The 25408-nt window shown below is 45.8% G+C and overlaps 1 protein-coding gene across 3 annotated transcripts in view; it reads right to left on the reverse strand.

Moving 5' to 3' along the window:
- The window catches only part of ITGA6 (integrin subunit alpha 6), a 73282-nt gene that overhangs the window by 35055 nt on the left and 12819 nt on the right, over positions 1 to 25408 (reverse strand). For all 3 annotated transcript variants that reach the window (XM_032407970.1, XM_032407953.1, XM_032407962.1), the window contains exons 2-4: positions 4642 to 4766; positions 3107 to 3186; positions 1370 to 1625 (exon numbers count right to left, since the gene is read on the reverse strand). In XM_032407970.1, the coding sequence (XP_032263861.1) occupies positions 1370 to 1625; positions 3107 to 3186; positions 4642 to 4766 (461 nt within the window). The remainder of the gene's footprint in view (positions 1 to 1369; positions 1626 to 3106; positions 3187 to 4641; positions 4767 to 25408) is intronic.

Consider the following 25408-nt stretch of genomic DNA (forward strand, 5'->3'; position numbering starts at 1 on the left):
TCTTTAGACATTATATGAGCCTGATGTATTTTACACTGTCTGTCATCCTAGATCAATTTACCTATTTTGCTAGAGAGTAAAAGTGAAATGTTTTGATCTTTCTTCAAATCACTTGAACCAAGATTTCATCTTTCTAAAACTTTCACAATTAACAATTAAAAAGAGAAGATTTCATATAGTAAGCCCACTATGTGACTTTTTAAAAATGGTAACATTTTGAATCAGGGTTTATAAAGCAGATAAGAGATGTTTCCTGTAAATACATACATACATACCTGGTGGGTGTTTTTGTTGTCTTACTATATATGGCGTCTATTCTTGTTATAATAAAACTATTTCTAAATTCAGTGTGTTATTTGGATTAGGTCAATATAACCAGACAAATACTGTTATGTTGGGGGTGGGGAGGCCAAAGGAAATTCCTCCCAAAGGTTACTATGGATGACATAAAGAGGAAGGTGTTCCTCAAGGATTGTTTCTAATAGGTATTCAAACTTGGGAGATTTTTTGAATGCAAAAGGGAAATTTTTCCTAAGTTTGTCTTAACTAGAGAAAATGTTATAACATAGCATTTATTTTAATAGATTTCTCAAAAAAATGTCTGATGTCTAAATCCTATGCATTTCTCTTCATTATGCATTAGAGTTAAGCTAATTGTCCTTTATAATATAGTGGTTTTCTATGCCTGCCTAATTTCTTCAGAGAAGTTAAACTTGATTACAGGAGCTGACCAGGTTCGCCCAGTCAAACTGAGGGCCCTTCTCCCCCCTCCCTCCCAGTGCCTCCTTTTACCTACATCACAATCATAATTTAACGATACCACTAAACAACTTTCCCATAAATTGTCTACAATTATCATCTCAAAATTCCCTAATTTGTCATCTACCCTTCTAACTTTTCTGCTTTATTAGCAAAACACAGCCTCTTAAGATAATATATAATGGAAAAAATGTCTGTATTGATACACTGTTACTTGTACATGACACCACTCAATTATTTTGTTTTAAGATTACTACCTTAAATGAAATGTTTGCCAACATTAAAACTTAAAACACTTTCAGCCTCAAGAAACAGGAAAATACAAAACAGAAAAAACTACAGATGTTAATTATTATATTCTTAGCGAAAAAAGTTAACTACTTGTTATTAATGTAAATTGCTGGTAGAAGAGGAAAAAACATCTTCAAATATACATTTCCACCACTGTTTTTGAAATCATATAATTGAGAGATTGTAATATCCTACCTTACTTCTATAATATACAAGTGCCTTATAAAACATTTTGTTTTAACTTAAAACATAATCATGGTGCATGTAAGAGAAATTATGTAGTCATTCTGAACTCTATTGCTATAAATACATGTCCTACCTTTCCAGTTATAAGTGCCCGGGGCTCCAAACACAATGTAATGAAAGTCTTTAGTAAAAGTAGCTGCTACTCCTTGTTGGCAAGAACCAAATTTTTCATGGCCTCTCAATCGGCCATCGCAAAAACTCCAGTCTCCTCCATCCATGTCATCCTCAATCCTCAGATTCTGACTCAGGACGTAGCACCTTCCAAAGATATCTCGGGATTCCTGCTTTGTATTGACATGTTGCCTTTTTTCATATCGGTGAGCACATGTCTGCAAACAGATGGAATAAAGTAGCCCATTCATTTCTACAAACCTTATGTGTATTGTTGACCATTTAATCAATTTGTAATAAAGAGAAATTAATTCTAAAGGGGATGTTAAACATGTCCTCATCCTGGGACGGGATCCAAAACCAGCAATTGTTCCCCAAAGTGGCACTAAGGAGAGCATCATCTAGCATAAAGGAACTAGGACTTGTCTTATTCTCACCTGGAGGGTAATGCTCCAGTCCAAATACCGAATGCCAATCTGTAATCCACAGGCAATTTATTTGTAAATTTACCTGTCACATAAGCAATGGGAAATATCTTCTCTCATTTTCTTAATTTAATTGGCCTTTATTGGCCATATAAACTTTCACATCAGTATGTTTGTGAAAATTTGTAATTATGTTCCAGGGGAGAGAAATCATGGACATATTTTCATAGGATCAGGCAAACACAGCTAAAACAAAAACATTTCCCTTTTACCCACACTATTTCCTTATAATCAGCCCTAACTTGTACTCTAAGCTATTTTAAAAGGCAGAGAGAATTACACTGCCAGAAAAGATGAAATAATCTCTATAATTTTACAGGGTATTCATGGTTACCCTCCATGTAACACAGGCTAAATAGATATCCAAGTTGATTTCCTATAATGATGATCCCTTAATTATCAAAATTCAGGGTTCAGTAAAATTCTCATTTTTTTTCAAAATCCTGTATCAATTTGTTAGAGCAACTAGATTTTGAAAGAGACACAGAGAGAGAGCATCGTAATCCAGCCTGAAAGGCATTTCTGAGGCCACCTCCCACAGTCCACCTAACAAACCCCTTCCCTTCACTGCTACTTGTATTTGAAGACGTTCAGAACAAACAACCAGAGTTTTAAATTACCTGCTCTTACTTTCCATGGCTATTCCCGTATTTTTTAGAACTCATCTAAAAAAGCCACATGGTTCCTGGGACATAAACCATGTCTAGTTTTGTTCTGCATTCTAAAGACCGTCTGGCGTTTTAGGGATATTCAGTGAAGGTTTATTAATAAGTTCCTTGAGTCTGAAAGTTCTAAAGAAGAGCAGGTTTTATGACTATTTCAAAGTGTATCAGAAATCACAGAGGGGCGCCTGGGTAGCTCAGTCACTCATCCGACTCTTGGTTTCAGCTCAGGTCATGATCTCAGGATCACAGGATGGAGCCCTGCATCAGGCTCCATGCTCAGCATGGAATCTGCTTGCGATTCTCTCTCCTTCTCCCTCTGCCTTGCTCTCCCTCTCTCAAATAAATAAATATATAAAACTTTAGAAATCACAGAAAAAATAATGCCTTGATTTCTTCTTGACATCAATTCCTGCTGTAAAGCAGTGAGTCTTCTGGAATGTCCCCTGTGCGGGCAGGCGCTCTGCCGGCCTTGTTCGCTGCTGTCAGCCTGGCGCCAACACATGACAGGCACTCAGACATTGTGGAATGGGTGCGCTTCTCCACACTTACCACAACTTTGCCCCCTGGACCTTGGCTCTGCACGGTGACCCCCATCCACTGATCTTCCTTGCTTTCTGATGAAGGGTCAGCTGTGGAAAGCAGTGCAGGTTACGTACACACAGTTAGGACTTCAAAGTGACTGAAGCAGGCAATGAAGCGAGAGATGAACACAAATACAAGCTGGTTTCTAAACTGCCTAGATTCCAAGTTACTCAATCCAGAAAAATTATTTCTCCTTTTAAGAAAACAGGTAAGTGGTTATTGGTAAGAACCTTCTTAAAATTCTTTACATAAAATAAATAGCTTTACCACCTGGTGGCCCTACACTCTTTCTGACAACCAGGATCCTGAGTACAAAAAGCTATTTGAAAATTATAAGACTCAGGGGTAGCTTCCAACATATGCATCTTAAAGCAGTGATGTGAACATCCAGTCTCCAAACTCCAGCTACCATCCAAACTAACAAGAAGTCGGCACTTCTCTACATAGTCCTAAATTTGTTATATAACAGCATGAACTATTCTTTTCTTTCTTGGAGAAGACAAGACAAGGCCTCAGATTCACTTTATATCTTTCTATCAATGCCAAGAAGGAAAGCAATATATTTAGTTTTTACCTCCCCCCCCCCCCGAAAAAAAAGAGAAACCACAAACACCATCATGTATGTGTTCATTTCAGTATCAATCTGAACCTACTGTATGACCCTGTATCCAAATTTTTGCCTTCCTCAATGAGAAGGCAGGCATGATTTTTTTAATCCTGAATCATTGCAAAAATGTGAAAACTAAACAAGTTTAAGTGGAGAGAAGCCAAAATGCCAAAATGTTAAAGAGTGATTATGTCTAGATTACCCATGGGTTTTTGGGTTTTTCTTTATATAGCTCTGTGTCTTTTGTAACTTTCCCACAATTAACATATATCATTTTCTAATCAGTAAAGAAAAAAAAACAAATGTCATTTCTAAAAGATGAAAAAGAGAACAACATCAACATGAATTTGCAAATCTACTTAGACCAAGGATGTCAAATCTGCTGCCCTGGAGCTTCTCAGCACACTAACTGCTCGGCTCAGCAGAGATCCCTCACAAAACAAGCCTCTATCTGAGCCGGAATGGCAAAATTAGCCACGATGGTCAGCTCTCACTTCAGAGAGATCTGATATTTAAAACAGTCTTCTCTCAAATATTTTAACAGCAAGCGAGCACTTCCGGCAGCCAAGTACAAGCTATGCACAATTGTCTTTGCGGCTCTGAATCAGCTTTCCAGCAGCCTCCTGTAGAAGCTCAGCGCAGCACTAGGTGGCGACATGAATACGCCAGAGCCTTTTAGAAAGCAAGATCAGGACGGGCTGCAATTCGGTGGGCATCCCAGCAGCATTTAAGAAGTAGATGTTTTCAGGGCAAACAAGAAACAGTCCAGACATGTAATTAAAAGGGGCGATCTCTCCAAGAACAAAGGCTTGGACCCCTTTCCCTCCTCATGGAAAAGGCAAGTGGGGTACAGGCGAGCTGGCCAAGTGGACAGAGTGAGGACAGAAGAACACACCGTCGTTATCAAATTCAATCCGTGTGCAAGGCCCGGGGGAGGTGATGTCACAGCTATACAAGCCGCCTGTCCTGTTGGCCCTCTGCAGTGGAAGGGCCACCGCCCGAGGGGCCCCCACGAGCAACCTGTTGACAAAACAGAAAATTTGGAGAGTTGAGTTTAACAAACGCAATTAACATTTCAATTAGAACCATGATGTTCAGACGTCAGGATCACTGGTGGTCAAGAGCTCCCAGATGCCCCGCTGGCTTAGGCACTGGGGACAGTAAAGGTGGAGTCCTGCGGCTGGCCCGTGCAACACGCACGCACGCACAGCTAAGCAAGTCAAGCCCGAAAAGGGGTTGTTGAAACAACGTGAAAAGTATGCCATCTCTCATAGTATCAGCACCTCTCTGAGTAGGATTCTGGTGTTCTAAAAGACACACTTTATAGAACATGACCCCTAAACCTAAGCCAAGGACATACGGAACTCAACAAACACTGGAGGGGGGAAATGGCCCCATTAAACTTAACAAGCGATGATACGTCATCTTCTAACACTGTGCCTTCCTGAGGTACTTTTCAAAGGGAATTTCGACTATACCCGAATCTTCAGTTCACACACTGTTTCATTAATTAAACGAGGCAGCCGTTAGGCCCGTGTGGCTCTAATGACGTGGTAGTTATGGGAGCAAAAATATCTAAGCCTGTAAAGGCCTCAAGGTTGTAAAATCAAACCTGAGCGACAACCAATCACAAGCAGCCAACCAGGCTTTAAGCTACAGCTGATTAAATAATTTTTCTTTGCTTTTTTATTTTCTCCGTGGGAGTCTTTCCCCTGGTTCCGGCTGGCAGAGCACTCCTAACCACTTCCAATTTGCCGCTGCCAGATTCCGATCAATTTTTGCTCCAACTCGTAAGTTTTTTTTTAATATGACTCAGTTAGTTTATCTTTTAATAATACTGATTTAGAACCTAACCTTGCCCAAGATACGACTGGCCTGAATCTCGTTCCCTCCGGCCCGCTCGCGTGCTCTCTCTCTTACTGGGGGCACTCCTGGCCCGGCCAGGCTCGTCCGCCAGCAGCCTCTATCAGCCTGGCGCAGACGCGGCAGGAGGGTCTGGGCGGGCACCTGTGCACTAGGTATCACACCACGCCTTCTTCCCTCCCGCCCCAGTGCTGCTAGCTCCGGTAAGAGGGGGCCCTAACCCCAACCCACAAGCCTTAAAATCTCAGTTTCACAGCCAGGAGGGATCTTCAGAGACCTGCTGTCTTTCTGCAGGGTTCCTTTTGAGAACGCTCTTTACTCCCCATCTCTGGGTCTGGCGGACTCACGGAACAGCTAGGAACAGAAACACAGAGAAGGAACACACCTGACTGGACAGAGAGAAACGAAGCTGGAGCTGGGGGAAAGAGCTGGACACACAAATGTGAACAAACAACTCCCCAAGCAGAAAGTAAGGGTCCTTGGAGCCTGGAAGTTCTTGGCAGAGGGTAGAGGCAAGGCCAAGGACCACAGGGGTCTCCACAGGACCACCACACACACATTCCGCCAATGTTGTCCCAGATCCCAGGAGCCCCGACAGACAGCTGGGAGGTGAACTGGCCTCAGCCGTAAGTGAACAAGCTCAACTACTTGGCTGATCTGGAGCTGGAACCCTGACCCAGGGCCTGGGCGGGATTAGCCAAGTGCTGGGCTCAACAGCACGGAATCACAGGATGTGAGCATGGGAAAGAGCAGAGAGCATCTAGCCCTCTAACTTTACAGGTAAGAAAACAGAGGCCTTTGCAAGGAGGGTAATCACTCTGCCCCTAAGATCTCACAGCTCTATATACATGTATACACATACATAAATATGTGTAGGGACAAAAAATTACTTTGGAGCACTATTTTTCCCATTCCTTTCAAATGCTTCCTAAGATATAAAACCCCAGATTTTAAGGCATTTATAACCTAGCTGAAAGGGCAAAACCTACACAACGAAACACAGCAACAAGAACTGCTCTGTTTACCGAAAGATGTAAGCAAAATATGGAAAGGTTGTGGGCAGGCAGAGCGAAAGCGTTCCCGGAATCAGGCGGCGCGAAGACTGGGAAGAGGTTATCTGTAAAGATAACCAGCTCCAACGGGAAGGCTATAAAGAGCAGCCCGGAGTTCCAAGGTTACTACCGAGTCTTCTCTGACCACTTCCTCGCCTCCTCAGCCACAGCCAAGGAGCCTGGCAAGCTACCTAAGGCAGGTGCTGGGCTTGCTATTTCCTCTTCACTGTACTCACTCGTTCACTTGTTCATTCCACGAACCTTCAAGAGCCTTCTAGAATGAGTAAGGGTTGCCCGGCTCCCCGCCGAACTCTGGCCCTGAGGGAGCCAGACCGGGAAGCGGGTCTGAGACCAGAGAGCGCAGAGGCGGCCGGAGGCCCCCCCCCCCGCACCCCGGAATCCTGAGCGCGCTCCAGAGGAGGGCGCCAAAGCCTGCCTGCCAGGAAGAGGGTCGCCGAGGCGGCAAGTGAGGGGCGCGCGGTTGTGCAGAGGCTGACAGGGGAAGAGCCAGACGACACGGACGGGTGGGAATCGGTGACGCCACAAGACGCACGTGGGGATGAGCCAGCCTGGTCTGCGGAGCCCGGGGCTCCGGGGTAAAGGGCCAGGGGCGCGCACCCGCAGAGCCCCCCGGAGCCCCTCGGAGCCCCGGGCTGCCGCGGACTGCTGTGCCCCGCAGGGGATGGGCGCGGACGGATTTCCTGTTGTTTCCAAAGCTGCGGGGATTTGTTCTATTCACGTGGACAGCCGGGCCTTGAGAGCAGGCCCGCCGCTTGCCCCCGCCGCGTGGTAGCATTTCTCCCTCCTTGGCAGCTCCGCCCTCCGCCAGTTCTCACCCCGAGGGGCGAAGGCAAGCCTTTAGCAGGCGAGCGAGGAGGAGGAGGCATTTCACTCGTCTGCCAGCTGGTTACAGAGGCTGTGGCAGCACAATTTCACATGTGCTAAAAATGCCAAGCTCTTATAGAAGGAGCCCACACATTTTACTCACGGCAGCTATTGCAGAGGAAAGCCAACCATACAGAAGAATGGAAACAGCAAGGTTTGAGCGGGTGGGGAGGGGCAGAAAACCCAGAAGAGAACTCAGCGCCTAAGAGAAATGTGCCTCTGGAGAATAACGTTAATAGTCACACTGCCTCCCGGGGGCGGGGGAGGACCCTGCCTGCACGTGTTTGCAGCACATTCCTTCCTCCCAGGGCCCTGGACGGTTGGCACAGTGAGCCCACTCCAGAATCTGTCCTACCTCGGATGGAGGGAGGCTAGGGTGCTCTGCGGCCGTGGGCAGACCCCCTCTGGTCCCTGGCCTCAGGCCCCAGCCAGCCAGAGGAAGGAGAGACAGCCGTCACCCAGGCTGCCCCTGCTCTGCCTGCACCTGGCTCCCTGGGACCACACGTCATAGGAAATTCAGGAAAACAATGACTGGGGGGCAGGTGCAAGTAAGTCGGTAAAATCAGAATCCGAGAAAACCTAAGGAAGCCCCTTGATGGGAGAACACAGTAACTAACCCCAACCAAACTCAACAACTGGCAGGTATCCTAATTCTCAAGGTAAAAGCAGTCTTCTCTGGGTCAGGAAATAAGCAAACTCTTAATTCAGCTTGAACCCAGCCTGAATCAGAAGGTCACAGCCCATTAGCGGAGGCTATGTCTGGCAGGAACAAATGATCAAAGAGAGCTGTGTCCAGTCAAACGACGGCACCATCCCTGATGCAACAACCCACCTAAGTCCTGCAGGACGGGCACTGGGCTAAGCCACTCAAACAGAGCTGGCTCCTGAGGTAGCCGACTCGTATAGCTCCAAAAGGGATAGTCTGCACGCAGGCCACACCAAAATCCAGTTCTGGGCCAATCCCATCTGTCTCCACTTGGCCCCCAGTGCCCTTTGACGCTGCCTCATGTAAGCAGCACACATTCTCTGGGCACTGCCAGGATCCCCGCTGCAATGCCTGGGCCTCGGGCAGCAGCTGCCAGGCTGCTCAGTTCATTTCCTCCTAAGAAGCAGTGACAGCAATGCTGTCATTACTGACTCACCCGGTGTGTACAGAGGAATTCAAAACTACAGTAACAATGCGCATTCAAAGTGACACGGACCAGGGGATAGAAGTTATGGCCTTCAGAGGGAAATGGCGGAAATTAACAGAACAGGGTCTAAGAAGCCTATTCCCCTATCAGGCAGGGTGAGGATCTAAGTTTGATCCAGGATTGTATTAGACACCAAAAGGAACAGGAAAAATTACTTCCCAGAGTGCTTTCCACGGGGCTAGTGAAAAATCACACCTCCACGATTTTGAAGCTGTAATGACATACAAACTGCCCTGGGATTCCAACACATTGGAAAGCCACATTTAAAATACAAAACTCCGGGCGCCTGGCTGGCTCAGTAGGAAGAGTGTGCAACTCTGGATCTCGGGGTCATGAGTTCAGGCCCCACGTTGGGTGTAGAGATTACTTAAATAAATAAAACTTAAAACAAAAACAAAAACAAAACCTGCAAAACCACATCATCTTTAAAGATGAAAAATAAAATCTGAAATAGCAAAATACAATATAAAAGGCTAATAATGACACAAGTGTGACATAAAACTGAGGGTAGGATATAAATTCAGATCTTTGGAGTCTAGATCAGAATTCCTGGCACAAGTATTCAGGACCTACTCTCATGCTATTCACCACAAGTTTATTTCAAACTTCAAGAAATCCACACTCCTATTTTATATCCTCAAGTTCTCTCCCAAACAGAGCTGGTATACTTTTGTGTAACTACTTCAAGCAAAAGATCTAAACACTGGAACACTTTTAAAACTCTAAGGACAATAGCAGCTTTGCTTCATTGTTTTTGGCAATAATTCGTTTCCTCAAGGATTAAAGATTCTGCCTCTAGCCATGCAACTTTGTCCCAGGAAACATGAGATACTGCCTCATTAGAACAAGGACACTATTATTGCTGAATATAAAATACAGTTTTCTTAGTTTGTCCAAATTATTAAAAAAATTAAAAGATGGCATCACCATGGCATTGTGTCACCTCTACATTTAACCCATGTTCAAACTCAATTTTTAATTTTTGTTTAATATATACAAATAAATGACAAAAAACCAAAAAGTAGGAAAGAACTTATGATGGACAGCAGATTCAAAACTCACCCCAAGCCCCATTCTCTAGGAAAACCTCTTAAAAAAAAAATTCTGGATTTACTTCTCCGTAACTCCATTATTTTTTTTTTTAAAGATTTTATTTATTCATTTGACAGAGAGAGACACAGCGAGAGAGGGAATACAAGCAGGGGGAGTGGGAGAGGGAGAAGCAGGCTTCCCGCGGAGCAGGGAGCCCAATGCGGGGCTCGATCCCAGAACCCTGGGATCATGACCTGAGCCAAAGGCAGACGCTTAACAACTGAGCCACCCAGGCACCCCAACTCCATTACTTCTGCTTCTACTTTTATTTCTCGATTTATCAGCTTTGGACGATAACTGTAGACCCCACAACATGAAAAGGAACAGACTTACACTACTTGCTACTTCACTTTCCTTCCCATGTTTAGTTAACTATATTACCTTAGTTCTTCTGTTACCCCTGAAGTTTTATGCAATATATTTAACCTTCTATTTTCCCTTCACCAACTTTCAACACCATCTCTCCCTTCCCTAATTGGGGAGATGCAGCCGTCCACACCCAGACCCTTTCTCCCCAACTCCCCCCCCAACTCCTACCACCCATTAGCTAAACTTTTATACTATTATCAGACTAGATTACCACTTACATTTTGTCTTTCATAACCACAAGACACCTGTTCTTTTACATAACCAGGTAAATATTGAGTGTTCAATCAAACCACATTGAACTTCTCTATCTGGACCAGTATCAGAGCCCTTGGCCTCAAAGGAAACTGCCCCCAGCATCAAGGTCAAACAGACGTTTCTTCCACTCTATCGATTGCTTGGTGTACTTCACATTTGAACCATGACTTTTGCTTTTCTTGGCATTTCTCATTGCCTTTTTCCTTACACTGTTTGCTTTTTTTCCTAGCCTCAATCATGTCTAAGCTCCTGGTCATACCTTGTATTAAATCAGGATTGCTTCCTTGCTCGGGTTTCCTCCTCAGGGGCCTCAGACCTCCTGTTACTACACAGACTGTTCTAGGGTTGTCGTACCGGGCATCCGAGGACTGCCCTGCTGGGCTGATCCGCTCTGGAAAACAGGTTTCCCTCTTACTCTGATTATCTTATTAAAAATCATCCTAAGGAACAGTACATGACAGGTAAACTTAGTCCCCCCATGTACAAAAATGTCATCATTCTGCTCTTGTCCTTCATTGATAGTTTGGGTGTAGGACTCTAGGTTGAAAAACATCTTCTTCAGAACTTAGATGCTATTGCTCTTATTCTAGTATCCAGTGGTGCCAACAAAAATTCTAAGGGAAGTCCAGTTTTCATTTCTTTGACTTTCAGGCTTTTCACTTACCCTAGGCGTTCTCAACGGCACAACCGTGTACCTGCACGTGAGCCTTTATCCACTTACTGTGTGCCGACTGCATGGCCTCTTTCAACCAATGGACTCACGGTCCCATTTTCTGTGCTCTTTCTGGAACCCCTTAACTGGTCAGGTATTGGGACTCCTGGCCTCCTTCCCTCTCTGTGGTTCTGAGGTTTTTCCAACTTGATTTTCTAATATTTCTACTGAAAATTTTAAATTTCAGCAGTTCTGTCATCTCCAAAAGCTCTTTCTTGGTTCCGGTCATGTCTTTTACATAATAGCACACTCTGTTCTTAATTTGTGGATCAACGTGTTCTTAACATTTTGAGCATTTTACCTGGAAGGTTTTTTCCCCCCCTCAGTTCTCGTTCTGTTCCTGGATTATCTGTTTCTTCCAGTGTTTCTCTTGGTTTCCTTCAGCCATTCCCTTTTATGCTGCTAGCTCTCACCACACGCCTCAGAGTCCTTGGTTCTCCTGTGGTGGTCCATTTTTGGCTCGGTCTCACCATGAGCAGGAATTCCGAAGGGAGCCCTGGGTGGGGCCCGCCAATGGCCGGATTCACTTTAAGCTGAGTGGGTAGGGAGCTGCCATCAGACTGCAAACCACTCTGCAAGTAAATGCTAGAGGAGGAAGCCTTAAATTCTTGGGGTGCCAACATTTACATTAGAAGACCTAGTAGCTTTTAGGGTTTTTTATTTGATTATATTGATTCTACAAGAATCAATTATTTTTTTTAAAAAAGATTTATTTGGCAGAGAGAGACACGGCGAGAGAGGGAACACAAGCAGGGGGAGTGGGAGAGGGAGAAGCAGGCTTCCCGCGGAGCAGGGAGCCCGATGTGGGGCTCGATCCCAGGACCCTGGGATCATGACCTGAGCCGAAGGCAGATGCTTAATGACTGAGCCACCCAGGTGCCCCTCAATTTTTTATTTTTGAGCTGTAATCAATTTAAGTTCTGTAAAACCTGTCAACATTCCCATCCCCCCCCCCCCAAAAAAGAAGTGCTATATGGTTTGGTTTAGTTGTTTGCCAGAGTGTTAATGCGGGCAGCCTATACTCTGGACAGACATGGGGACGGTGGTGTTATCTGGCATCTGTGGTCCTGCAGACAGACTTTCCCTTTCAGATCTATACCTCATTCCGCAGTCCCTGCCTTACCTGATGATTCCCAGGGTGGTCACAGGACAGACCATCTCTCCCCTTGGCCCTAATCCCGGCATGACCTGCTCCAGACTGTGGCTCCTCCCCTTGTTACAGCCGTAAGCCAGAGCCGTCTGCCTCCTGTCTTGTAGTAACCTAATCTCACCCATTATGGAGCCTTGAGGAGCGTGGAGGGAAACCTGTACACCTAGTCCACCATCTGCAACCTTAAGTCAAAGCCCAATCATCTGAATGAAGGAATCCAGTCTTCATCCCAGCCCTGTTTCCTTGCAGTCTGAAGAGGTCTTTCTCCCAACTATTCCCATAACACCTCTTAATCGTTACTACCTGCCCTCATCTACTATGGATGCCTACAAATAAGACTCCTTGCTTGGAAAAAAAGAATCCAAAACAGGTTTTTTGGCCAATTTGTATTATAAGCTTTTATGAATATAGATGAAATAGCCAACTGACATCTGATCATTTATACAAACATTTAAATAACATATTAAACATTTAAAAGTAGTTTTACCTGTATTTCATGAAGTGATTTTATTCAAATTCCATATGTTTCTTTGACATTACTTTCTGAAAACCATGTCTAACCCAGTTTTCAGGAGCATTCCCAGGACATTTTAAAGTTTATAACCACATCCAAGACTTGCAATTATGGTGTCAAATCCTGAGGAATTATTACTAAATGGGAGCTAAATATCTTTTCCTCCTTTTTAAAAGCAATTTATTTTATTTAAAATATTTTAAAACCAATTTAACCTCTATCCGCATCCACAATTATAACTGATGGAGGTCCTTGTAGGCTAATGTGTTTATAACAAACAGAAATTTGTTGTTCAAAATAAAGTAATCAAGAGGGCAACCCTCCCAGGAGAACAACTTTATAAGGGCTCATATATAAGGTAAAATGATTTGGGGGTGAAAAAATAGATCTTGCATTATATTCAAAGGTGTACAGAAAACAACTCTTCAAGACCCCCCTGGGCTGTGGACAGGCATCTTAGGAAAGGCCCCTGGGTCACACTTTCTCTCCTGGAAAGCCCATCCCTTTGACACAGAGGCCATGTTGCATGGAGTCCTTTTTGGTCACCAGACTATCCACAGAGTGGTTAAAGCTTACAGCACTTAGCTCGGCTGACCACGCACCCAGGTTTTCCCAGGACAGTCCTGGTTCACACCTGTTGTTCCGGACTCCCTTTCCCGGACACAAATATCCCAGTTGGGTAGACAAATTATACAGTCAGCCCAGGCTTAGGTATAAAGCTAGCAATGGAACTTGACTGATGCAACAGCTTGAATTTTAAAACACTGTGCCTGAAATTCCAACTATGTGGTTGGATCTGGCAGTGGTCTCACAAGCACTGGTGAGTTGTTCTGGCCTGGGAGGCCCTACGGTCCATCTCCCCATGTCCAGGCTACCTGAGGACACCGAGGCACCACTGGCCTTGGGAGAGCCCCTCTCGCCCAACCAGGTTGACTCTCCAGGTGCGCACTGAGAGATACTTCTCCCTCCAGCCAGAGGCAGGGCAGTGCTCCTGCTCTCCAAGGACCAGGGGCCAACAGGGCTGTCCATACCCCTGCACCACCCCTGGTCACCATCAGCACCCCAGACAGCCTGCCCCGACTGCTGAGGAGTCCTTCCCTCTCTTCCCCACCTGGCAAAGAGAAGCAAGGAGGCATGAAAGCTTGCTTGTGCTTTCATCTAAACCCTGCAACTCTGCCTGTGTCAGATTCCTTCAGGGGAGAAAGGGCCTGCTTCTCTCTCCTTTGCGACTAGAAAAACCAGTCATCAGACTAATACCTCCTGTTAGGCTTTCCAGCCAAAATGTATGTATGTATGTATGTATGTGTGTGTGTGTGTGTGTGTGTATATATATATATATATATATATATATAATTAAAGTTATGAAATCTTACACTGTTTTCCTTATTTTGGTGACTGGTCATTTGGAGATTTAAAAAATACATCTGAGAACTCTGCACTCACAAAAGTTTATATGCTGCAGTCGTGAGCTAGAAATCTCTACCCTCACCAGCCCTCTGTATAGGTCAGGGCTGTGGGCACAGGGACTGAAGCTCTAGGAGGGCACAGATCCTTCCGGACTGATCCCAAGGACTCCTCCCAAGCTCCTGGAGCAGACTCTGGCACACGGCAGTGCGTAATCAGTACTTACGGAAGAGCCATCAGAGCCCACTGCCTCCAGACGGGGTGTGCAGCAGCCCCTCTCCACTGCTCTGGGAATAGCAAACTATCAGAGGTCATGACTGCCAAGCGACTTGGTGGCAACAGCCATCTCTGCAAGGAGACCCTGACTCGGGCAGCTGTACTGGTTTTCTATGGCCGCTTGGCCATAGAACACAAACTTAGCATCTTAGAGTTCCATAGCTCAGAAGTAAAAAATCAAAGTGTCCGCAGTTGCTTTCTGAAGGTTCTATGGGAGCATCGGTCTCACCTAGCCAGCTTCTAAGGCTGCCTGCATTCCTTGACTTCTGGCCCCTTCTTCCCTCTGCGAGGCTAGCAGTGATGCAGCTCCAGGTCTCTCTTTTGCCTCCCTCTTCCACATCAGGAGGATCCCTCCGATTGCCCACATGGGTAATCCAGGATAATCTCCCTCATCTTAAGGTCATCTGATGAGCAACCCTAATCTGCAACTTTAAGTCCCCTGTGCCATTTAACCTGATAATTCACAGGTTTGGGGGGTTAGGACACAGACTTCTTCATAGGCATTAGGCTCTCTACCCAGGCAAGAAATCTAAACAGTCTCTTCCTTATTCATATTAAACTATACTCAGCCACCGGGAACTTAAATTTTGATGATAACCTAAAATATTTTTGCTGAGGCTAGGTATTTCTGAAGAGCACAGTCTGAGTTTAACTTTTCCCTCACTCTGGACCCTTTAGCTAGACTGGGCTTCTTTCAAACCCTCGACCACATATTCTCTCCTGGCTCAGGACCTTTGTACATGTTCCTCTCTCCCTGGAATCCCCTTACTCAACTTGAGGTCTCTGTTTAAAAACGTTCCTGTACCTTCCAGGCTAGGGCAGGTGTCAGTTCGCATTCACCTTTCCTTCATAGCAATAAGCACGGTTAGTCATTAGAGGACTTGCATATCGTCCATCTCCCTTGTCACAGGGCCGGCTGCATGAGGCAGGGGCACACCTGTTCTGCTCACTGCTGCACCCCTCGCACCCAGCTCGGTGCTCAGTACTTAAAGGGCACTCAGCCAGTATTTTTAATAAATGAGCCACGTTCATACAGTAGTTTACACAATTCAATTTCAACACAGCAAATTTAAAATCTGAGAAACCTTGAACCTTCCACCATTTCTACAAGTAGCCTTCTAAAAGCAGAGGACAATGGGGAGCACTTCCCGCTGCTGCTTATCCTCCTACCAGCAATCCAGACAACGCCTTTGAAGGCTCTAGATTATTTTTGAAAAAATGTTTGCACTGTGAGTTTTTATTTAAATGATTTTATTTGAGAGAGAGCACGACAGAGAGAGAGAGAGAGAGCGCGCATGCATGTGCACACACAGTGGGGAGGGGCAGAGGGAGAAGCAGACTCCCTGCTGAGCAGCGAGCCCGGCGACGCTTAACCGACTGAGCCACCCAGGCGCCCCTGCACTGTGAGTTTTTAAATGTAAAAGTTAGACTGTAATAATGTGATATTGTCTTAAAGTTTTGTCTATAAATCTGAGTAAAATGACAAGGAAATGCTGCCTGCCAATGTGATAGCACAACCTCTCGATCATCTGTTCACTCCTTCATTCATTCAGCAAGTATTTCCCAAGCCCCTCGCTAAGCGAGTGCTCTGTCCCACGCCGTGACTGACCCACTGCCCCACCTCAACTGGACCTATTACAGTTGTCAGCGGTCCTAATTCCAGCGATTCCTACTGATGAATGCGTTCGCAGAGGAAACTGGTCTTTCAAAACAGAACACTTAGCAACACCTTACACCGAGAGCAGTTTGCCTCAAACGCCCACACCACGCTTGGAAAGCCTAGAAGGTATCAAAAGGCAGCTTTAGATAACATAAATGCCCTCAACTAAAAGGACAACACCAAAATGAGCCCATTTGATGGGTTTTGAGAGAAAGCTTTAAAACTTCTACTCGTCAAATGAAGCTCGAACTTCATTTTTGGTTTGAAACATGCAGAATTCACAGCCCGAATATTTTTGAAGGTCTTTAACTCAGCCCATCTTGGATTCTCCACATGGCTGCGTACAGATGAGAAATACAGGAAAATCACCTGTTCCCACACAATACTCCCCCTTATCCACGGTTTCTCTTTCCATAGCTCGTTAGCCGTGATCAGTCGTGGTCCGCAAGCAGGTTATCCTCCTTCCAGCTCCAGTCAGGTCAAGAGTAGCCTAATACAGTGTCAAGAGCGTCCCAGTGCCTACATCACTCCCCTCACCTCACCTCATCACGCAGGCATGTTACCGCACATCGTCACACAAAGGGGGAGCACAATACAACAAGATTTTAAGAGACACACCACATTCACCACTTTTATTACAGTATATTGTTATAATTGTTTTATTTTATCATTGTTGTGAGTCTCTTACTGTGCCTAATTTATAAATGAGACTTTCTCACAGGTAGGCGGGAACAGGAAAGCACATAGTGTATATGGGGTTCAGTACTGTCACAGTCTCAGGCAGCCACCGGGGGTCTTGGAATGTATCCCCCTCAGATAAGGCAGCACTGCAGTGTGTGAGGTCACCCCTGGAGCGGGTCCTGTGACACTGCAGCCTCGTCACTCCCCCTCCACACCCACCTGGGCTCCAACCAGACCAACCCTCTGACTGCGTCCTTTCCACCAGGCTCTTCACCAGCGCTTCCACACTCGGCAGAAGGTCTGCCGGTACCGTCCACGCCCCGCAGAACGCCTGCCCTGTCCCCAGCTCTTCCCGACGTTTGCACTCCACTTGAGCATCACCTCATGTGTGAGTCCCAGCCCTCTCTGCCTCCTCCTCCAGGGCCAGCCGCCATGCACGCCGTAACTGAGCCCTCGTACCCCCCGGGCAGAGCCACTGCCCGCCAACCCCCACTAGTCCCCGGTGTCCTGGAGGAGCTCAAGGAGCCCAGCTTGATCTCATCTGATTCCCTAAGGATGAAGGTTCACAGAGGACCTGCCCAGGTCCCAGTGTCAATTATGCAGCGTGCATTTAAGACCTTAATAGTCAAAACAATTAAGCACGTGGAAAGAGAAACTAGAAGGTCCAGGAAAGCAGGCCAAGGAAACAGACTACCCTTTCTGAATCAAATTCGAAACCACATTTTTTTAAAGATTTATTTATTTGAGAGAGAGAGAGCATGCACAGGTGGGGGGGGGCAGAGGGAGAGAATCCTTAAGCCGACTCCCCACTGAGCACAGAGCCAGACGCAGGGCTCGATCTCACGAACCAGAAGATCACGACCTGAGCCGAAACCAAGAGTTGGACGTCCGTCCAACCGACTGAGCCACTCAGGCACCCCTAAACCACATTTCTTTACATTTGAGAGGAATCCCCAGAATATCAAACTCCTTCACAATCTTAGCAGTGAGATTAAGCACCAGGGGCTCCTCTTCATCGTTAGAGCTTTAAATGATAGTTCTAGAAGGGTAGCATGCAGACAGAGCCCCTTCTACCCTCTTCTCCCTCCAGTTTAACACAAAGTGTCTGTTACCTGTATATTCTTCACAGTTGGGAACTGTGTCCAACTATGACCATTCCTGTCTTGCCCCACAAGAGCTCTGAACTGTGGGCTCACTTCCCTTATTTAGGAGGAGAGGGATAGGAGAGTCTCTGTGACTTCCCATGTCTAGTTCAATTTTGACCCTCAAATCCTGTCCAAGTAGGAACTAGGCTGGCCTGGCTGAAGAAAGGGCAGCAAAGTCTGTGCCAGCCAGTGGATACTTGTCCCCATTCACTGGCTCCTCCTTCTCCATAAGATCTCAGACCCTCCCCTAGTCTCTGTATTCTCGTCGCAGTGCTGGATATTCCTTCCATTAACAGAGGACTCTCAAAACAGCTCTTTTCAGCTCAGACCTCTCCCCTAAGCTCCACACTCTAATACCCAATTGCCTCCTAGGCATCTCACAATCAGTATGTTCAAAACACAACCCCACTCCCCAACGTGCTCCCCAGAAGCCTTCCCTCTCTCTCGGTAAATGTATACTCTCCATCCAGGTGCTCAGGCCAGGCACCTAGGAGTCAGCCTTGATAGCTCGCTTTCCCTCCTATCCTATATCCAGGGCGTTCATACATTCTCCTGGCTCTGCCTCTGCATCTCACTCTGACCCACATGTCTGCCACAGGGCCCATTATCTGGTCACAGCTGGACAGTGTAGTATTGTTTCAACTGGTCTACCTCTGTCCACTCTTGTCCAGCCCACCCTCCACAGAGCAACCACTGTCCTCCCTACATCTTAAGGCACATAAGTCCTCCGCTTCCACCCTCCAATCAGTGCCCACAGCCACTGGCACGAAATTCCCGCTGTGCTCCACAAGATACTACGGGAAGTGCCCTTCATCTGCCCCAACTCGCTCCCCCAACACTGGCCTGATTTCTGTCCTTTGAACAAACCAACCTGATTTCCATCTCAGGGTCTCTGCAGTTGCTTCCTTGGGCTCAAAACATTCTTGCCCTGGATCTTTTGCCTCCTTCGGGGCTCAACACCCGTCACCACCTCAGAGAGGCCCTACCTTGATCATCCCGGCTAGAGCTCTCCCTCGGTCACTCCCTACATTTGCCCTAGTTCTTCGTCTCCACAGTCCTTATCAGCACTTGAAATTGTGATATTCCGTTTTGTGTGTCAACTCCCCATCTTTTCTCCAGAATGCTACCAGTCAAGGGGTGCAGGGGCTCTTCCCTCGCTCCCTGAACACGACAGCTGAGGCGGTACCTGACACAGCCGTGGCATTCGATGCGTGCACTGACTGCAGCCCCCCAAGTAGGTACTACTCACAAGTGCCCATGCTCTAAGTTCTTAGCAGGAGAGCAGCAACCCTGAGGAGGGGGGAAACCGCTTGCATGGATGGGACACTGTAATTACAAGGTTATTCACATAGACTTTTATTCCAATGTTTCAGTAATCCGGCAGGCAGGTATCTGCATCTTGGAAATGAAGAAACCGAGGCTCAGACAAGGCACATTACCACCCTTCCTCCATGCCACACCGTGCCTGCCACACCCAGGGGGCCGCCTCCTAACCATTCAGCTCGAGCTACCCTGGCCTCCCGAGCACACGAAGACCTTGGTGCCTTCCCTCCCAAGCTTCCAGCCATCCTGCCCCGCTCCCCCAGAGCTCTACTCACCAAGAATTTCCCAACTCCAGCTCCAGGCTTTACACATGAATATGCTACAAGACTCTGCCCTCAGGTTTCATCCTCCCCACAGTAAAGCCTCCCTGGACAAGGATTTCTCCCCACCCTGCTTTAATCAGGCTATAAACTCCTCAAGGGCAGGAATTTGGTTGTGTGTGTGTGTGTGTGTGTGTGTGTGTGATCTCAAGAGTGTTTGGCCAAGGAAAACCAAAACCCTATTTAACTGTACTAACTGGCTGATCCAGTTGGGCAAGTACAAGTTAAAATTTACAGTGGAACAGCCTTGGGTTTTCAGGCTTCCACAGAAAAGTGATTAAAAGGCTGACACTCCCTTCTGAACTACAATCTCACTTTCAAAAGACTAGATTTCTAATGACCTTCCAAGATATCACATAAACACATATCCGACCCCCAAATTAGGGCAAACAAGCCATTATTAAGGATACACTGGCAGCTATCATCTCTTATTATATATGAAGCACTCTGAGCTCATGAAGAAGCGGATGCCATTATCACTATGTATTTTACAAATGTGGATGCAGGTTCAGAGGACAAGTAACTTGTCTAGTGTCACACAGCTGTAAGTGATGAAACAGTTGTGCCCCATACTCTCTGATCTTGCTCTAAACCACCACATCCCAAACCTCCTTTCTCTTGATTGCATAATATCACTAAAGCACTTTCATTTACCTACCTTTAAAAAAAAAAGCGTTTTACAAGAGCATGGCCAGTTATAATTAAGGTCTATAAAGTACGTTGAGCTCCGTGGCAGAGGGCCCAAAGAGTATCTGCCGCCCTTATGTGGACCACAAAATCAGTCATCTCGTCCTGGCCATCCAAACATTTTATAAGAGACTTTCTTCCCCCGTCTCCTTGAAGAAACATGCTCTAACTAAATCCAGTTTCCAGGGACTGTGAAACTCCTGTGAAGTTTGAACCTGAAGGTTCTAGTTCTTACCTGACTGGGGACATTTTACCATAGGTGTGTCTCTGACCAAGAAAAAGGGAGCTCATGCAATAAACAAACACTGAAAGCAGAAAGTGTTATTATCCATCACATGCATCTCGTCTTCCAGCTCAGAAACGTCCACCATTACCAAGGCTGGAAAAAGTGAAGTCAGGGCACCAATTTCAACTATTTACATGGAATACCAACAAGAATGGTCAGATCAGCAAAAGGGAGAAGGGCTGGAGAAGGAATTCTGGTTCCATCCCTGGCATCACCTTTTGGAGTGACTTGGGTTCAACACTGCCTTCCAATCTCCCACCAATAAGGACTTAAATAATCTCAAGGAAAAATACAATTAGCATCCAGCAAGGGAAAATCACAACCAGACTATATTTAAAATGTCCAAGAATTCCACTTCAACAAAAATTGAGAAAGTACAGGTATCACTATATAACCAGCTCATTTTAAAAATAAAGTCGGGCGCCTGGGTGGCTCAGTCATTAAGTGTCTGCCTTCATTTCAGGTCATGATCCCAGGGTCCTGGGATCGAGCCCCACATCGGGCTCCCTGCCCGGCAGGAAGCCTGTTTCTCCCTCTCCCACTCCCCCTGCTTGTGTTCCCGCTCTCGCTATCTCTGTCTCTGTCAAATAAATAAATAAAATCTTAAAAATAAATAAATAAAAATAAAGTCATTAACTGAAAGGGCTTTTCAGCTGATCAAGCAACTCATTACCAGTAAGTCCTCACTCAAAGAATTAGCGTAAAAATGCTGTTATCTACTGCAGTAAGAAAAGGGAAAATGAAATGTCTCCAAGCAAAGCTCTTCTTTCAGTTTTACAAAGCAGCTGCTTGACCTTGTCAAATATGCCATTTGATCACTTCCTGTGTGTTTCTGAATTATCAGATACCTGACTTTCCAGCTGCCAAACAGAATCACATTTGTCCTTCTAGGGACTTGACCTTTCAAGGAACCAAGTCTAAGAACCTGTATGAGCTGGACCGTGAGCCCAGCCTCCCATCTTCGATCTTCACACACTGCTTGGCGCATAGCAGGCCCAGAGTTAAATGAATGAAGTTTATTTTATCATTAATTTATTACATTTAATAATTTTCAATTTGAGTATGTTATTACCAAGCAGGTTTTTATATGCCAAGTGTGCCGAGAATCAATAGTATCAGTGCTAACTCTTAAAAAAAAAAGTCTTTCTTAAAAGCCGTTATCAAATAGTTCATTTGCAAAGGAAAAAGTGACTTTTCAATTCCCATGATTCTCCAGTAATATATTTTTAATTAAAAAACCAGGGAGACAAAAGGTCTATTTAAAAAACACACACCTGGTAAGTCACCATATCCATTTTACTATTCCAACAGCTTAGGAAATCCAAATTTTTCAATGTTTAGAAAAGGAAATTAATCCCACATAGTCTATTTTCTATACGAGATAACTGAAATAACAAGCTCAGTAGCTGTGCCACTGCTGGCTGTGGCCAGGACCGGTTCTCCCCTTTCTCCACAATGAAAGGAATACCTAGGCACAAGGCCACCCTGAATAAAGATGGCTCAGCCCAGCCTCCCTTCCCAGCTGGACGTGACCTATAACTTGGTCCTGCTAAAGGGGATGCACGACGAAGGATCACACTGCTGCTTCCAGGAATCTTTAAAAGATGGTGCTCGTGTGCCTTTGGCCCCACTCTTCTTTGACCCCTTGATCGCCCCGCCTAGAACACAGATGCTACCCTCTTGGAGTATGAAGCACCATACGTGCTCTTGCTGGTATTCAGTTCACACACATTCCAATGAGCCACTCTCATTTTCATTTTTTTAGCAAGTATACGAACAGGTGGAGCACAAATGCTGACGCCATCAGGAATCCAACAGCGTGAGTGTAAGACTGTCAATTCTAGTTACTGCAGATCCAGGTAACCCCAAAGGCAGAAGAGTGGTCTGTGACCGTATCGGATGGTAGGACATCGTTTGTGACAGAGAGTCATGGAGAGCAGCCAGTCATGCCTTGAGAATCAGCCTGGTTCATTCCAACAACGCTGGGCAGACCACCGCCCTGGGAATGGACCCGCGGCTTAAGAGAAAGCAAAGTGGGTATCAAGTTCTTCACTGCTGCATTGCTCTTAAGAACAAATGATTAGAAATTACCTGAATATCCAGACTGGCTAAATTAATCATGGTTCACGATTAAAACCAAATACTATGCAGACATTAAAAAGACTAAGGAAGCTCTCTATTTACCACCTCACACAAGCTCTAAAACATGCCAAGAGGAAAAAAAAAGCAAGGTGCAGAATACATACGGCATGCTACCATACATGTAAAAAAATGTATGTATTTGCTTATAAACATATAGGCACCTGTGCAAGGATTCACAACAAACTGGTGAAATGACAGTTGACACCGGGAAGTACAGGGTAACTGGAGACCAGGGCTGGGAAGGGGGATTTTTTTTTTTAACATTTTTAATTTTAATTCAGTTAATTAACATAAAATTTATTACCGGTTTCAGAGTTACAGGTCTGTGATTCATCAGTCTTTTATAATACCAAGTGCTCATTACATCACATACCCTAGGAGGGGGATTTTCCCTCCACATCTTTTTGTAGTTTTTATATTTGTACCAGGTGACTGCATTACCTATTGAAAAATAAACTTACACATAATTTTTAAAATAATGTCAGCCTATGGACACTGGGTCAGTGAAAGTCTTGCAGAGAAAATGACAGAGATGGTGACGGAGGTTCCGATCCATGCCCAGAAGTCATGAAGAAAGCAAACCTCGTAACTGCACGAGGCAAGCTCACACACGCCATCTTTACGTTCGCAGCTACAGGCAGGCAAAGGTCAACGCCGGTTTTTACAGCCCATCCCAGTGCCTTGAGGACACGCCAATAAAGCAGCATACAAGCCCGACATAGGGCACAGCAGACACTGTGCTGGCCAGGGCATTACAATAAAGTTCACCTGGAGGGCAGAGGTTGAAATCCACAGAGCTGAGAAGGTAGACCAGCTTCCCACCATGGCCAAATGAGCTGCACAGTGAACCACAGGACTCCGGACAGGAACCAGCACATTCCCCCGTGCGGTCCACAGCATGGCTGGCACTCCGACGAACATCTCCGCTATGGAGGACCAGCAACACAAAAGCCACATGCCTCAAGTCCTCCTTGAGAAGGGGATGAACCCATCCAGCTCAGGGGCATCCCAACACACAGAACGAAAATGCAGTGAGCACTATTTATAAATAGCTGCAGGGTTTCAGTGCCTGAGTCTTCCGGGCTATGGGCGCTGCCCAGCCCACTCTGTGGAAACCACTTGCTACAGGGAGGAGCAGGAGTGAGTCATGGCCTGAGTCAGGCACCTCACTTTTCATCTAATCGAAAGCATGAATGAGAGGACTGAAGCGAACTAAGACTCCTTGCCCAGGAACAAACCAGAGCGGGGTAGGGATCCATATGGGGAACATGCAACTGCTTCTGAATTCATGGTCAAAGGCAAATCCAGGCCCAGTTCCTCATCAAGAAATGCTTATCTCGGGAACTCAGGAGGACAGCTCTTTTTGATGAGAAAAGAGAGCTCTTTTTCAGAGAAGCTTGGTGGGACGTGAACAGATCTGCTTAAGCTTCTGTGGACATTGTATAAAAACAGAAGCAGTGACTAGATAGACCCTTGCTTGGGTAGAGGTAGAGGACAGGTAGAGGACAGGGGTTCAAGTATAGGAAGTGAGGGGGGGAGGAGGGGGGGAGGAGCAGCTCCATCAGAGGCTGGCTGTATGACCTACAACAAATCCTAGGCCTCCATTTCTTGATCCATAAAATGAGGGAGAGAATCGATCTTTCTAGATCATTTATTGGGTTCCTTCCCAGCTTTAGTAGGTGGTGAATAGCTCCAGTGGTAAAGAAATCCACAAAAGCATTATTGGGTGATATTACTAGAATACACCCACTCTCTCTGTGCAGATGAAAACACCTATGGCTTGAGCATGGGCCTAGATTTCTTTTAAAGCTGCACTTTATTTTTGAGGAATGACATGTGCCAAGCTCCACATTAAAGCCCTGGGCAAGCACAAATAAATCAGACCCAAATCCCTGCCTTCAGGGGGCCCACAACTCAGAACCGTCAGTGAGCTTCTGACAGCTCCCAAATAGCTTACTAGAAATTCCATGATAGGGGTGCCTGGGCAGCACAGTTTAAGTGTCCGACTCTTGGTTTCAGCTCAGGTTGCGATCTCAGGGTCATGAGATTGAGCCCTGCATCGGGTCCCGGGCTAGAATCCAGGCAATAGAGAAATTAATCATTAGAAAAATCAAAGAGATGAAGAACAAAGAAAATAAAGATGGTAACAGATGAACGAGGCTCTAAAGGAAGGCTGGGATGTGGGGTGGGAGGTACCAACAAGGAAAGAATGTGCAAAACAAGCTAAAGATACCTTACTCCTAGGGACATCTGTTAGTCTAATCTCATGTTCCCAGAATGCATACGCACTGCCTTTCAAACTTCAACCCGTAATGTGCCACTGTCATATCAAACCTCAGGTCCAGCCTGACCTCTGTGGCCATTGAGATGGAGGGTTCATTCTAAAGCTGATGAGTCAGACAGAAGAGCAGCAAGACAAAGTGAGAAACCAACGACTGCGGCCAGGCTTTGTATCTGTTGCGATTCTCTCTTTCACTCCGTTAGAAACTGAAGACAAGAACGTTGGCTTCTCAAAGGACAGGTGTTGAGGAACCCGGGAGTTCCACACGTGGAGCCGGCTGCACAGCTGCTGGACCCAACTAGCAGCAGTCCTTTCCCCAAGTAGAAAACACATGCTGAGCTAGGCGAGGGGACCTCTAACTTCTACTGTAAA

This window comes from Phoca vitulina, unplaced genomic scaffold, assembly GCF_004348235.1.
Source record: "Phoca vitulina isolate PV1807 unplaced genomic scaffold, GSC_HSeal_1.0 scaffold1, whole genome shotgun sequence".
Classification (NCBI taxonomy): Eukaryota; Metazoa; Chordata; class Mammalia; order Carnivora; family Phocidae; genus Phoca; species Phoca vitulina.